Below are 15343 nucleotides of genomic sequence, written 5' to 3'. Positions count from 1 at the left end.
TCTGTCCCTCACCTCCCTCCCTCTCGGCCCCTCTCACAGGGAGACGTGGGACTGGCGATGGGGAAGCTGTACGGCAATGACTTCAGCCAGACCACCATCTCGAGATTCGAGGCCCTCAACCTGAGCTTCAAGAACATGTGTAAACTCAAGCCGCTGCTGGAGAAGTGGCTGAATGATGCAGGTGCGGGGGCAGGGAAATGATAAACATAGAAGCCCCCCCCCCGCCCCCGAGATTCCACGGGGCGCTTTCTAGGGGCATGTGTGTGATGGGGCTTGGGCAAGGTGAGAGAGAGGATTACTTCTCCTCTCCAGCCTGGTACAAACCAAGAAGTGAGACCTAGGATATGGGCACGCAGACTGTCCTATTATTCTATTCTATTCCCTACCCTAGAGCTAATTTATATTTCAAGATGTCTGTTGAGAGGCTAGATTCGATTTACTTACTCAAATTGTATGGGATCAGCCTAGGACAGAAGACCAGGAAGAGGGCCCTGTAGGATCCCACTGAGGCAAGAAGCCCCAGGCCTAGCTTCACGTCTTTATTTGGCTATTCTGGAGCAGGACAGACAATTGCCAAGATCAGGACTGACCAGACAAGCCTGTCAGAAGGAAGGGGGATCAGGAGATAGATTCTGTCAGGATAGAGGCCTACCAGGGGGCCAGGGGCAGAAGCCAAGGGGTGGGGCATCTGGAATAATGAATGAGAGAACATAGCTGCAGAAAGAGTGAGGGGCAAGGCTTCTGACATTTGGATCAAATACAATTGTTTGTCTTTGGAGGCTGGACGAAGCACTGGAGGTGAGCAGCCTGGCTCTCTACCTAGGCATTGACCAGAGTGCCTGCCACATCTCCCCACCTGACTCCATACATTGTTAAGTGTGCCCAGGGGAGTAGGTGGTACAGGGTGGCCCTTGCTTGAGACATCTAGCCTATGTGGAGAGGGAAAGAACGGGCCTGTCTCCCCAGGGCCAGGTTCTGTTAAGCAGGGGTATGGGTTATTGATTACTATTCTACTGGTAAAGGCAGGAGGGGTGGGCTGAGTGGCCAGGATGGTTCTCTTCAAGGAAGTCCCCTCCCTCGGAAGAGTGCCTGGGAATCATCCCATTCCTCAACATACCACCTAGGAGACAACTTTTACTGGAACATCCAAATGAAAGAAGTGATCTGAAGCTCCTGAGTCTTTCGGGGAAGGATTTTATAGTATTATTAGTTTGGGTTCTCCCCACCTTGCGGGCCTTGGCTCTCACCTTCCACTCGTGGACAAATGGCTTCAGAACTAGCATAGGTTCCTAAGTGGCGGAGAAAACCCATTCCACTCAGTACTTACAGATGGGCACATCTAAAATAGGTCATGTGGTGTGACTCATAGTCCTACTTGCATTCCTTCTGCCCACACAGGCCTGATGTCTGGGAATCCCTGAACCATGACTGCAAACACCTGGAGACTCTGTGGTCGGAGCCCTCGGGCACCTTTGCCCAGAGCATCCTGGAGAAGCAGGATATGATCTGTCTTGTTAGGGTTTTACTGCTGTGAACAGACACCATGACCAATGCAAGTCTTATAAAGGACAATATTTTAATAGGGGCTGGCTTACAGGTTCAGAGGTTCAGTCCATTATCATCAAGGTGAGAGCATGGCAGTGTCTAGGCAGGCTTGGTGCAGGAGAAGCTAAGAGTTCTACATCTCCATCTGAAGGCTGCTAGATGACTGGCTTCCAGGCAACTAAAATGAGGGTCTTAAGCCCATGTCCACAGTGACACACCTACTCCAACAAGGCTATACCTCCTGATAGCGACACTTCCTGGGCCAAACATATACAAACCATCATGTGGTCCCTTCTGGGTTATTTGCTGGGGTCAGGGCAGGATCCATGGGAAGGCCTAATAAGTCTCAGGTTTACTCTGGCAGGCTAGGCTGGCCTCACATTTCCATCTCTGAGCTTCATTTGCTCCTCTCTCCAGAGTCCTCCCCGTCAGACCCTTCAGCAAGCACACCCAGCTCCTACCCGGCTCTCAGTGAAGTGTTTGGCAGGAAGAGGAAGAAGCGGACCAGCATCGAGACGAACATCCGCCTGACTTTGGAAAAGCGATTTCAAGATGTGAGCAGCATCCTTGGATGGGAGTGGGTAGCCCGACCGTGTGTTGTGTAGATAAAAAGCTGGGCTCAGTGCGAGACCCTAAGCACGACTCCCTCATTCCCAGGCACCCACCTGGGAAGAAGCCAAGTCACCCCTCTACCCAGGGAACCCAGGAATGCTGACCTTCCAAAGTTCCAGAAAGCTTCCTCTCTCTCTGACATTTATTTGGGGCTCATGGTCCCTCTCACTGCAAGATTCAAGAATAGAACACAGCATCCCAGTGTGTGGTGGTGGTGGTGGTGGTGGTGGGGTCTCTATATTTGAGGTAATGGGAGAGAGCCATAAGTCTCTGTCTTTTTTGAAGCAAATTTTAGTTTTCAACTTTTTTTTTTTTTCTGGTTTTTCGAGACAGGATTTCTCTGTGTAGCCCTGGCTGTCCTGGAACTCACTCTGTAGACCAGGCTGGCCTCGAACTCAGAAATCTGCCTGCCTCTGCCTCCCAAATGCTGGGATCAAAGGCGTGCGCCACCACCGCCCGGCTAGTTTTCAACTTAAAAGTATAATTAAGAGCTTGCACGATGAATTATTGAGGACAAAAGGGGCTTGTTGCCAAGCCTGATGACCTACCTTCATGAGATCCAGGGGGCGGAAGAAGAGAAAGTTCCCTCAAGGAACCAGGTTCCCGTGATCTCCACACACCTTTGCCGTGGTGTATGACCTCCTATTCCCAAGCACATAAACATTATTTTTAATTAATTAATTAATTAATTAATTTTATATGAGTAAACTGTAGCTGTCTTCAGACACACCAGAAGAGGACATCGGATCCCATTACAGATGGTTGGGAGCCACCATGTGGGTGCTGGGAATTGAACTCAGGACCTCTGGGAGAGCAGTTGGTGCTCTTAACCACTGAGCCATCTGTCCAGCCCCAACATTACATTTTTTAAAAAGGGGTTCAACTTAAAAAAAAAACAATGGAATAAACGCTCATGGTTAACATTTTGAAAAACACAGGGAGAGAAGGACAAAGGAAAAACAACCCTTTGGCCTTTGATTTTGTTTTGCTTCTTGTCTGTCTGTCTGTCTATGTCTTGTTTACCTTTGCTGTTTAAAGACATAGTCTCACACTGGAGTTTATCCAGGCCGACCTGTATATAGCCCATTATGTAGCCCAGGCTAACCTCAAGCTTATAGCATTCCTCCCGAGTCTGTCCCCAAGTGTTAGGCCCGCCTGTGCCACCATCCCCCAGTTTGCAGTGCCTTCCGAAAGCATTTGCTTGTGTGACTTTTCCCTTACACATTTCCACACTGGTGGTTATACCGCACAATCTCTTCCCCCCCCTCACCAATTAAACTGTTTTATTTCTTACAGTTATTTTTAAAACATGCATTCATGTCTTTTTTAAATTAAAAGTTTTTAGATCTTTCCATATTCTAAATGACATCCTCTAGCTAGCGATTCTGAACACACACACTCAAGAACAGGAAAAGCATATCCTTGAGGGAGTGTGTGTATGCTGTGAGCCTCATGGGAGCTGGGGGTGAGAAACGGGATACCCAGGTGACTCCTGAGAGCCTCTATCGAGATCCCTTGGGTAGCAGTCCCTAGAGCCTCCCTGGATACTGAAAACTCCTCAATCCAGCCTTGGAGGACCTGGCTGCTAGGATTGCTGCCCTGGAACAGGTTCACCAAAGAGTATGACTCGGGAGGGAACAGCATTTCATGGCTGTATCCCTGCCAGCAGGATGATCGGAAATGAGTTTCCCATCTTTTTAGGTTTCTTAGGACAGTTAAAGGAGGATGCCGGGCTGAGGGAAAGGGGCTCATGCCACAGACTGGGTGGCAGGTCAGAAGGACAAAGCGATGATATCACATCGCCTACAGCTTTCCCACAGAACATGGTAGGCCTGAGAGTTCCAGCCTCCTCATTGTCTAAGAGATGGAAAGGGAGATGTTATGAGGAAGGACTTAGAGGGATGCATTTTTCCCACGGAGTCCAGCCCTTCATCACTCACCTGTGGAGGCCGTGCAGTGGAACTACTTCCAAGGAAGGAGTACAGGAAGAGATCTATCTTTTGTTTCCTCTGTCCTGTACCAGCCCTGTGCCTGATGGTATACACATGCTTTCTCTTGTGACCCTTACCTTGATGTGCTAGCTGCTTGTCTCATTCCATATAAAGAAAGACAGGTGTTGAGGTAAAGGGGGATTTTTTTGTTTGTTTGTTTTATTTTTCTTTCTTTCTTTTTTTTTTTCTTTTTTTCTTTTCGAGACAGGGTTTCCCTGGTTGTCCTGGAACTCACTCTGTAGACCAGGCTGGCCTCGAACTCAGAAATTCGCCTGCCTCTGCCTCCCAAGTGCTGGGATTAAAGGCGTGTGCCACCACCGCCCAGCTGTTTTTTTGTTTTTCGATACAGGGTTTCTCTGTGTAGCCCTGGCTGTCCTGGAACTCACTCTATAGTCCAGGCTAGCCTCAAACTCAGAAATCCACCTGCCTCTGCCTCCCAAGTGCTGGGATCAAAGGCGTGCGCCACCACCACCCGGCAAAAGGGGATTTCTAAAGACACTCAGTACACATGGGATAAAACCAGTATTCCACCCTTGGTCTGACTCTAAGGCCTTTGACCCATATATTGGATTCTTTGTGTTTGGAACATCTGACGCTCACCTCCAATTCCTGAGCCTCTTTCTATCTCCTGACCACACCCTATCCCTTTGTCCCTAAAGAACCCTAAACCCAGCTCGGAAGAGATTTCCATGATTGCGGAGCAGTTGTCCATGGAGAAGGAGGTGGTAAGAGTCTGGTTCTGCAACCGACGCCAAAAGGAGAAGAGAATCAACTGCCCCGTGGCCACCCCTGTCAAGCCACCCATCTACAACTCTCGGCTGGTAAGTGGTGTGGAGCCAGGCTGACTGCCAAACCCTTGGTGGACTCGCACCTGGAGGCTAAGAGTCTTCCATCCTAGAGAGTGGTATAGAACCTGGGTAGGGGAGATTCCGTACACGAGTAAACAAATGGATACGACATATAAAAAAATGCATAATACAGAGAAGATTAAACATGGGTGGACCAGGCTGTTGAGATAGGATGGCCTGTAAAGGTGCTTGCTGCCCAACCTGACAACTCATTTTCCATCTCTGGGACCCACCCCCCCCCCCCCAGTCAAAGGAAAGAACCAATTCCCAAAAGTTGTCCTGTTACCATCATACATGCTATTATGGCAGTCATGTAAGCACACACGTATGTAAAATAAATACAACGTAATCCAAGTTTTATAAACATGCATAAAGATGAACAACGGGACTGGGAGATTTGCGCCTTTTTAACAGGAAGACTAGAGATAGCCTGTCTGATTGACTGGTATTTGAATGAAAAATCTAAACTTCATACAGGGATGAAATATGAAGCTCTCTAGGGGGAAGGGTATTTAAGATAGAGGGACCAACAAGGAAGTCTATGCAAAATGGGCAAAAAGCAGGGGACTTCCGAGAAGCAGCAGGGAGCAGACCCCCCCAGGGTCTTGGAATTCAATGAGAGGACCCAGGACTTCAGTTGACTGGAATAGGAAGATATCGGAGAAGCTCAGATGCGTAAGTCTGTGCTGGGCCATGGGCTGCTGGGTAGAAGCAGGAGACCAGCCAGGAGACAACCATCAGGCTGAGAGTAGAGGAGGCTTGGAAGGTGGTAGCCATGGTGATGAATGAAGTGGCTGGATGTGCATATTCCTCAACTGTGAAGCCAAGAAGATGTGCTAATAGCTCAGATTCAAAAAGCAGGTCAGCAGGCAGGAAGGGGCTGCCATGTTTTTTCTAGGTGGCTTTGTTGACTTTGTTTTGTTCATTTTATGGTACCGGGTCCCATGTAGCCCAGGCTACCCTTAAGCTCATTACATAGGCAACCAAGAATGACCTCTATCTCCCAGGTTTATAGGTATCATAGGTGTGTACCAAGACACATGATTTCTCTCGTGCTAGGTATGGAACCCAGGACTCCCTGCATGCCAGGCAAGCACTCTTAATCAACTGAGCTACCTGAGAACTAGAATTATAGGCATAGGCCACCTTGCATATTATTGGCCCCACCCTTTTATAAAAATATATTGAGCTGGACATGGTGGCACACACCTTTAATCCCAGCACTCAGGAGGTAGAGGCAGGCCGATCTCTGTGAGTTCGAGATCGGCCTGGTGTATGTGGTGAGTTCCCAGGACGTTAGATGTGTTGACTAGGCACCCAAGAGGCAGTTTTAGCCTCTGGTGCTGCAGGGAAAAGCTAAGGCTGAGTGAGAATATCTTGAGGTTCTAGGGAGACATGGAGGTTTAGGACTTAGAAAGTGTCTGTCCCATTCAGAAAGAGATGGGGACCTGGTTAGCGTTGTGGAGTTCTCCAGTTTTGGAACAATTATGCTAGAAGAGTTGGAAAGAATGATGTCCTCCAGTCTTCTAGCATTCCAGAGTGGCTGCAGGCTAGGTAAGACATAGCAGCGACTTAAAAACTACCACATTGTTGATATCACTCCCAAATAGCCATGGGCCAGCTCTATGTTGGTGTTTATGTCAAGTACTGGAGAGAGAAGGATAAATACCCTTTATTTCCAGTCCAAGCGGACCTCTGTGTCTAGCAAAGGGCACACACACACAAGTAAACAAGAGGTAAACATCAGGTTCTCTAAGCAACTTAGGAGGAGCAGCTGACACACCTTGGGGAGGGTGGCTCGGAAGGCTCCCCCAAGGAGGTCATTAATGCCTGAATTGAGTCTGCCAGAGGCAGGTAAGTGTGGGGTGGAGCTGTCTCCAGGGGAGTTGTGAGCACAGTGACAGTGAGGAAGTAAGCAGTGCATTCACGGAACCGCAGGTGGTTCTGTGCGGAGGAATGTCGAAAAGTGAGACTGGACTGATCGTAGGGCAGGTGATAGAGAAGAATGTCAAGCCATAAACAAAGGGTTATGATAAACAAAGGGTTATGATAAACAAAGGGTTATGATAAACAAGGGTTAAGGGTGTAATGTTGGGAGAGTGCCTGCCTACTACGTGTGAGGCTCTGGGTTCCATCCTGAGCCCCACAGTATAATCTCAGCACTCAGGAGGTGGAGCAGTTGTTCAGGGTCATCTTTAGTGACCTAGAAAATACTGAACCAATTTGAGCTCCACGAGGCTCTATCTCAGAAACAACCAAACACAACTATAAACGTGAGGCCTTGGTTAGTGAACTGAAAGCTGGCTCAGGGCAGGGAGAGTGACGGAGGGAGAATTCTTGTGATGATTCAGAGTGTTCAAGCTGGGCTGGTTGGGTAGCAGGTAGCAGTATGTGTGGACCAATCCAACAGGATCAGCTGGTTTTGGAGTGGGCAAAGGTGGTACTCCACTTCTTTGCATCATTATGATGTAAGCCTGCAGGACACCTAAGTGGGATTGCCCCTAGAGACTCGGAATGGTGGATGCAGAGGTCAGGAGAGAAGCCGGGATGGAGACACGGATTGGGAGTGATTGGGAGTGTCACAAGCATACGGGTGACAGTTGAAGTCCTAGGTGAGGAGAAGCTCCATTATGGAAGTTGTGTGAAGAAAGAGAAAGGTTCTCTTCCAAACCTGTGACATCCGTGGACTGAAAGCAAGAACCAGAGGAGGAAGAGCCTGAGAAGGCAAGAAGTAGAAGCAAGTATGTGTGAGAGCCGGACAGGAGTTCCACAGGAGCATTGTGGGACTGCAGATAAAAGACACTCAAGTCGGCAGGGCAGCCACAAACAGGGAGCCCATGATTTGCTTGAAGGACGTGGTGAGTTAGCAAGAGTAGTTCTGCAGGCAGAAGGAACAGCCTGTGGGAAGGCGTGCTGTTTAAGAACCTTAAGCTGGGGGCTGTGGAGGTGGCTTAGAAGTTAACAGTGCTGGCTGACTTCCAGAGAAATCCAGGATCGATTCCCAGCACCCACATAGCAACTTAAAACTATCCAGGGCATTCTCTACAGGCATTTGCAGACACACATGCAGGCAAACTACCTGTGCACATAAAGAATTTTGTCATAAAAATGGCCACATCATGTCTGGAAGACAAAGTTCCACACCAGGTATCACAAGAGAGTAGAGAATGTATTCTGATCCTGTCTTTTTCCTCGTGTCTTTTCTTTTTAAAGATTTTATTTATTTATTTATTTCTTTACCTCTTTATTTATTTATATGAGTGCTCTATCTGCATGTAGACTTGCATGCCCGAAGAGGACATCAGATTCCAGTATAGATGGTTGTGAGCCACCATGTGGTTGCTGGGAATTGAACTCAGGACCTCTGGAAGAGCAGTCAGTGCTCTTAACCGTTGAGCCATCTCTCCAGGTCCTATCCTCACACCCTGATGGACTAAAAACTGGTGTCTTTTGCTTTTCATACAAATCAACCTCAAGGTAGTTGAGTTAGAAAAATAAATTAAGAAGGGCTGGCGCTGGAAAGATGGCTCAGTGGTTATGAGCTCATATTGTTCCTACAGAGGGCCTGGGCTCAGTTTCCAACACCCACTTCTGCTCCCAGCTACCTGCTGCAGGGGAGCCAATGCCCTCTTCTGGCCTCCACGGGTATTGCAGTCACATGCACATACCTCCCCAACAAGCACATAGAGACATGATTAAAAGTAAAATCTTTTTAAAAAGATGAACAAACAACATTTTAGAGGGATTTGGAAGATGTATGTAGCTCAATTACCATTAATTAATAATTAATTAATTAATTAACACCGGCTTAGTAGGCATAAGAACATAGGCTGTGTCTCATACACACACACACACACACACACACACACACACACACACACACACACGGCACAATTGCACAGATCAGTTTGGCATCATTTTGCTACCACATGTTTTTTTTTAAAAAAAAAAAGAACTTGTTTAAAGTAAGGAGCCCTCCACATGCATGCTTACATATGCATAGCCTGTCTTTCCTGGTAATGGAAGGAGCTAATGACAGTGACTGCCCACCTTGATATCTATTGGAAAACAACCAATTTCTTGGGTGTGGCATCTGAGAGGGTTGGAGAGGAGGTGATTGATAGCATCTCTTGCCGCTCTGCTGCTCCTCCCAAGGAGGAGAGGACCTTGGCAGATGGCAGCTCCCTAAGTGGAGCGTCTCCATCAGTGTCCTAAGAGGATGCTGCTCGGAGCTTCCTGGTCAACATGAAGAAAGGTCAAAAGAGTTAAACTTCTGCAGACCTCAGCTCAAAAGTGGAGCTAAAAAGGACATCTGGAGATAAACAGAAGTCCATAGCTCTCTCTTCAGGGAGTAAGGGAACTAGCACTGAACAAAGCTGGTGCTTTCTGCCAGCCGCGGGGTTGGAAGCTGTACGGACATTATCTCATTGAATCTTAATTAAAAGAAATATCAGGGAGGTGCTGCTGCTGCTGTTTCACAGATGAGAAAACCAAGCCTCCCTGGGGTTGAGAGCTTACTCAGAGTCACGCAGAGGGTGAATGGCAGAGCCAGGTCTCACACCTCTATCTGTCGGCTCCTTGTTATTCTTGTCCCAGGCTGTTTTCTGGATAATCATCGCGAGGGGGTAGATTCCTGAATGGGGAGGCTAAACGTTATGCATCTTCCATATGAGTGTGTGTGTGCGCGCGCGCATGTGCGTTTATGTGTGTGAGTTGTGGGGGGCAGCAGTCAATGTTGGATATCTTACTCAATTGCTTCTCATCTTGGTTTTTTTTTTTTTTTTTTTTTTTTTTTTTTGATATGTTCTTTCACTGAGCCTGGTGCTCCCTGGTTTGGCTACACCAGGTTCTCTTGTCTTTGTCTTTCCAGCATGGAACTACAGGCTATGACTGTTGTACCTAGCTTTTACATGGCTGCTGGACATCTGAACTCTGGTCCTCAGGCTTAAGAGTCAAGCACTTTAAGTCTCTACTTGCCTGTCTGCCTCTCTCCTTCTTCCCCTCCCTTGGACAGGGTCTTGTTATGTAGCAGTAGCTGACTCAGCTCACAGCTATCCCCCTGCCTCAGTCTCCCGAGTGCTGAACGTAGTAATGGAGCAGGCAGCCGGCAGCATCTGTCCGAATAAGGGCCTCATAGGCTTGCTCCTCTCACCACCAGGGCACTTGGACAAGCCTTCAGCCTGGCAGTACCAGAGAAACTTTCCCAGGGGCCTCAGCAGAAGAGGGAGTGGTCTGTGTCTGTACCGGGGAGCTTCCGCTGCAGGCCGGAAGTGGGGCTGGTACGTCGTAGCCCACTGGTCTTCCTATGAAGAAAATTTTGGAGAAGAACGTCATTAAGGAAGGCCGACTGCGCTCTGTGGCCTTTCGCCCAGTGTCCTGAGAGAAGAAACAGGATGTCATGGACGTTGACAAGCCTCTCTTGTTTTTCAGGTCTCTCCCTCAGGGTCTCTGGGCTCCCTCTCAGTCCCTCCTGTCCACAGCACCATGCCTGGAACAGGTGAGCTTTCAAATGAGGTCTCCAGACACCACAATTAATCTAAATAACATATTAAAACTGAAAGGACTAAGGGGTGGTAAACACCTTTAATCCCAACCCTTGGGAGACAGAGGTGGGTGTTCAAGGCCAGTCTGGTACACAAAGTGAGTTCCAGGATAGCCAGAGCTACCTAAGAGAAACCCTGTCTCAAAGGAAACGAAACAACCTAAATCACTCAACCGAAATCAGCATTCCCTCAGTGTATCTCGAAAGACATCGAAAAATCAGTATAGAAAAGAACAGGGTTCCACGATCTCGTAAGTTTGGGAAATGCTTGTAAGCAAAGATTAAACAAGTGTTTGATGTTTTTGTTTGTTTGTTTGTTTGTTTGTTTGTTTTTTTAATTTTAATCGCCCTTTGGCTTAGCAAGCACTCAGGGTGGATAATGCATTCCAAAATGAGCTCTACCAAAAGCCAGAGGAAGATGGGTTTTTAAACATGTTTCCAGGGGTCTATTTTTCCATAGCACCTGTAGTGTTTCAAAGAGCTTGGTAAGGTGGCCATATATCCAGCTACTCTCTAGAATCACTAATAGCTCCTCAAATGGTGGGGTAAGTCTCAGTATGTCTTTTTTTTTTTTTTTTTTTTTTTTTTTTTTTTTTTTTATCTTAGTTTGAATAGTAAAATATATGGCGCTCTGTTCATGAAACACATGTTGGGGTTCTCAACTCAAGGAATATCTATTTAGTCCAAAGCCAACATTTTACAGAGGATAAAAATGAGGGTCAGGGTGGCCCAGAGGAGGCTAGGGTCCCCTTTAAGGGGACCACGTGTGTGTTTTCTTTGTGGAGTCAGAGAATGTGAGGTTCTGTCAGGTCCCTCTGCTCTCAGGTTCACTGTCTCCTGTGCCTCTTCCTTTCCTGAGGTTCATATTCTTTGCCCCTCCCCCCCAGGGTGTGTCCTACAGTAGGATGGTTTTTGGCATCTGTCCTCTGCATTTGGCAAGTCTTGGACTGCCAGAACCAGCCACACTACTCTGAGGGCCTGGGTTGCAGAGAGCACTTGAAATGAGAACCCCACCAAGGATGGGCTCATGGGTGGGCCTTGCTATTCACGTGGTGGAAGGTGGGCAGATAGGTGGGGGTAGGGTGCCCTTTGGAGATCCCATCGGGAAATCGTGTGTTGGAAGGGCTGTGTCACAAAGGTCTCCAGACCTGGCAGCATTATTTTGGCTTTGTTTTTGTCTCTCTTTGTCCTTAGTAACGTCATCCTGTTCTCCTGGGAACAACAGCAGGCCTTCGTCTCCTGGCTCAGGACTCCATGCCAGCAGCCCCACAGCATCTCAAAATAACTCCAAAGCAGCAATGAACTCCTCCTCCTCCTCCAGCTTTAACTCGTCAGGGTAAGTAGAGGGCAGTGAGGAGGCGTCTGGCAGTCTCAGGGGCATGTGAAGAGCTGGACCAGTGCCATAGGCGAGAACTGGAAACAGAAAGTGGGGTAGCAATGGGGATGGGTGGAGGAGGGAGACTGGACTGCATCCCCCAGGGATGGAGGATTTAAAAAAGAAGCTGTAGCCAGTGAGCAGTCCTGGCAAGGGCTGATGTCAACAAAGCCAAAATTTCCATCCTCACTTCAACGGTGGAAATTTCCAAACGCTCACGTGAGAGATGATCAGGTCCTCCGCTGGGCTCAGGAGTCCTCCATACCAGGAACTCAAGTCCCAGGACATTCTGACCCGAGTCTGGAGCTCAGGCATTGACCAATTCTGGCCTTCAGGTGCGGCTGGCACAGGGAGACAAAGATGTGCTGCCTAGCCTTGTCTCCCAGTCATACCTGGGAGTTGTCTGTGGGTATAACGAACCTTAGCTCCCAAGGTGAATAAACTACTGGAAAAGTGTCTTTTGAAGGGATGCCATGAGAACTTGCCCAGGTGCAGAAGAAGACAGAGGTGTGGGGGCTGGGCAGACAGTCTAGTTGGTAAAGTGCAAGCACGAAGACTGAGTTTGAACTCCAGAGCTACAGCCAGGTGTGGCAGTGTACTTGTAATCCCAGTGCTGGGGTAGGAGTGAGAAGAGAGGTCTTTGAGTTCCTGGCCGCTGAGAGAGCCTATCTCAAATAATGTCGGCACCATTCCTAAAGATGACACCCAAGGTTGTCCTCTGGTCACACAGATTATCTTAAGGTTCTTTGCTTCGAAGAGACCAAGGCAGCTCTTACAGTTGGAGCTGGCTTACAGTTCAGAGGTTTGGTTCGTTATCATCACAGTGGGAACCATAGCAGTGTCCAGGCAGGCATGGTGCTGGGGAAGGAGCTGAGAGTTCTACATCTTCAGCCCAAGGCAGCAGAAGGAGACTGTGTGCCACACTGGGCATAGCTTGAGCATATATGAGACCTCAAAGCCTGTCCCACAGTGACACACTTCCTCCAACAAGGCCACACCCACTCCACCAAGTCTAAACCTCCTAATAGTGCCACTCCCTATGGGCCAAGCATTCAAACACATGAGTCTACAGGCAGCCAGACCTAGTCCAACCACCACACAGATGCATACACGTACGTTTTTTTCTTAAAAAAGAAATTTGGTCATGATGGTACACACTTGCAATCCCAGCATACAAGAGGCTGAGTCAGGAGGACTGTGAATTTGGAAGCAGCCTGTTTTAAACACAATGAGACTCTGTCTTTTTTGTTTTGTTTTGTTGTCGTTGTTTTCTGAGACAAGGTTTCTCTGTGTAACCTTGGCTGTCCTGAAAGTCGATCTGTAGACCAGGCTGGCCTTAACCAGAGATCTGCCTGCCTCTGTCTCCCAAGTGTTGAGATTCAAGGTGTGTGCCACCATTGTCAGGCGAGAGACTGTCTCTTAAACACACAAACAAACCAAGTTGAGTGACAGATTATGCACTTGCGATGAATCCACGTGTCCAAATCCGGTTAGTTCAGCAAGGCATCTAGTTTCTATCATCTAGATATTTCATAACCTAGAAAGTCAAAATTTCTGGGGGTGAGGAGACCCAAATCTAGTAGTTTAATATTGAAAATATGATTCATATACCATAAAATTGAGAAGGTCGTGCAGCCATTACTGTTTTACAGAATGTTTCCCTCACCCCTTAAGGATCCCCTTGCCTGTCTCTTTAGCTCTCATCTCTTCCTACCTTGTCCTTCCTGTCAGGTTTGTAACTGAGAGTCTGGCCTGTTTTTCTCTTCCTCCCAGATCATGGTACCGTTGGAATCATCCCACCTACCTCCACTGAGACCAAAAATGTCCTCCCATTCCACCTGGCCCCTGGTTCCCGCCAGGAGGAAGAGTCACGCCTTCCACACATATGGACAGACACTTCGAGAAGAGAGGGAGAAACGGCGGCTGCTGCCGACGAGCAGACCCACGATCTTGCCTTCTTCTGGATCCAGAGCCTCCAGAGCACCACACTGTGACCAAAGGCCACACTCTTGCCTTGGGCTCTCCATCACCCCGCTGGGAGTTTACCGTGCTCGCCTGCCTTGCCATGCCCCTCCATGCTCTCCTGATGGCTTCATCTTTTGGAAAAAGGGCATTCTGCCATTGTTAGTTTTCAGCTCACCCGTGGGCTTCTGGGACAGCCTTTTGCTCGGTGTGCCAAACTGCAAGAAGGGTAGATTATGGCTTTGACTCTGACCTCAGCCACAATCCTGAACTGATCCCAAATCCCGTGGATAGACTGAAATCCCACATCTTCACCAAAGCCTTATATTGTTAAATTAGCACAGTTTTCCCATGGAATCTCCATTTTTGCCCAGTTTTCTTTTAGCTCTTACTCCCCCTTTTCTACAACCAAATCTGTCTATTCTTGGGTCCTACTAAGTCCCTTCCTCTTTACAAAGGGCCGAGCTCCCCTCTGACCGTAGTGCTCCACCCGAAGGTACTCTTCTGTTACCCACATGTACCCAAGTTCAAGGACACGTGTCTTCTCTGTTCCCTGTGGGTCTCCTCGTCCTGTCTCCTCTCCTTTCTCCTGGCCACAGAAAAGTGATGGCCTCCTTCTTGTACATAGACCTTTCCTATTCTGCACTATGACCTTTCTTCTTCAATGTGTAATTTTCCAGCCAAATGTTTAACTCAGGTGTGAATTTTGAAGATTGTCTCTATATTATTTTATCTTCTGTTAGGAAAGGGGGGAGCTACCAAACTGTGGACCACCCCACAGAATTCCCGCGTGAGCTGGGGTTCTGCTGACTTTGGGGCCAACGTTATAGTGGAGTTTCCTTCTGTGGGTCTGTGTGTAAAGCTGTCATATGAAAGCCATCCCAGAAATGGTACTTTTTTTTTTTTTTCTAAAGACTGAATATCCAGGAAACTGTTGAGACTCAACGGAATCTCTTTGTTTCTAAATATATTTGTACAGCAATGACATAAACTATTCCACTGTTAATAAGAGATGTTCAGAGGAGTGTTTTGTGCCTTTGTGTTTGTGGGGGTGGGGACACGGGGGTGGGGGATGTCCGTGCCAACAATGGAAATAGATGGGGAAATAGTTCCATTTGGGACATGAAGTGGGTTCTGGGGATGCCCCCAAATAACTCACATTCCTACCCTGCGGGACAGACCTGCTTTGGGAGCCGAGGAGGTGAAAGATTGTTCCTCATTTTATGAGAAAGAAGTATGGTGAATATTTCAGGTCGTGTCACTTGAAGATGCCAAGGCTAACCTAGCTCACATATCCGAAATACTGACTATTCCGCTGTTGTGGTTTACAATGAAAGCAAAAGCTGCTTAACACAGAGGATAATTTCCTGACTGTGTATATCAGCTTGAGAAGATGGCTTCCATGTAGCGAGACTGTCGAAGGATAGGAAGGCTACTGTTGAGCTTTTCGCTAGTTTCATTTTTGTTG

General features: G+C 47.9%; 1 protein-coding gene across 1 annotated transcript in view; it reads left to right on the top strand.

Annotated features, from left to right (window-relative positions):
- The window catches only part of Pou2f3 (POU class 2 homeobox 3), an 87965-nt gene extending 73067 nt beyond the window's left edge, over positions 1-14898 (top strand). The window contains exons 8-13 of the mRNA XM_076924807.1: positions 40-181; positions 1963-2099; positions 4808-4969; positions 10427-10493; positions 11733-11874; positions 13687-14898. Of these exons, the coding sequence (XP_076780922.1) occupies positions 40-181; positions 1963-2099; positions 4808-4969; positions 10427-10493; positions 11733-11874; positions 13687-13726 (690 nt within the window). The 3' untranslated portion in view covers positions 13727-14898. The remainder of the gene's footprint in view (positions 1-39; positions 182-1962; positions 2100-4807; positions 4970-10426; positions 10494-11732; positions 11875-13686) is intronic.
- Positions 14899-15343: the final 445 nt, after the last annotated feature.

This window comes from Arvicanthis niloticus, chromosome 26, assembly GCF_011762505.2.
Source record: "Arvicanthis niloticus isolate mArvNil1 chromosome 26, mArvNil1.pat.X, whole genome shotgun sequence".
In the NCBI taxonomy this organism is placed as follows: domain Eukaryota; kingdom Metazoa; phylum Chordata; class Mammalia; order Rodentia; family Muridae; genus Arvicanthis; species Arvicanthis niloticus.
The sequence above is the reverse complement of the archived record's forward strand: the minus strand, read 5'-3'. Positions and strand labels throughout refer to the sequence as shown.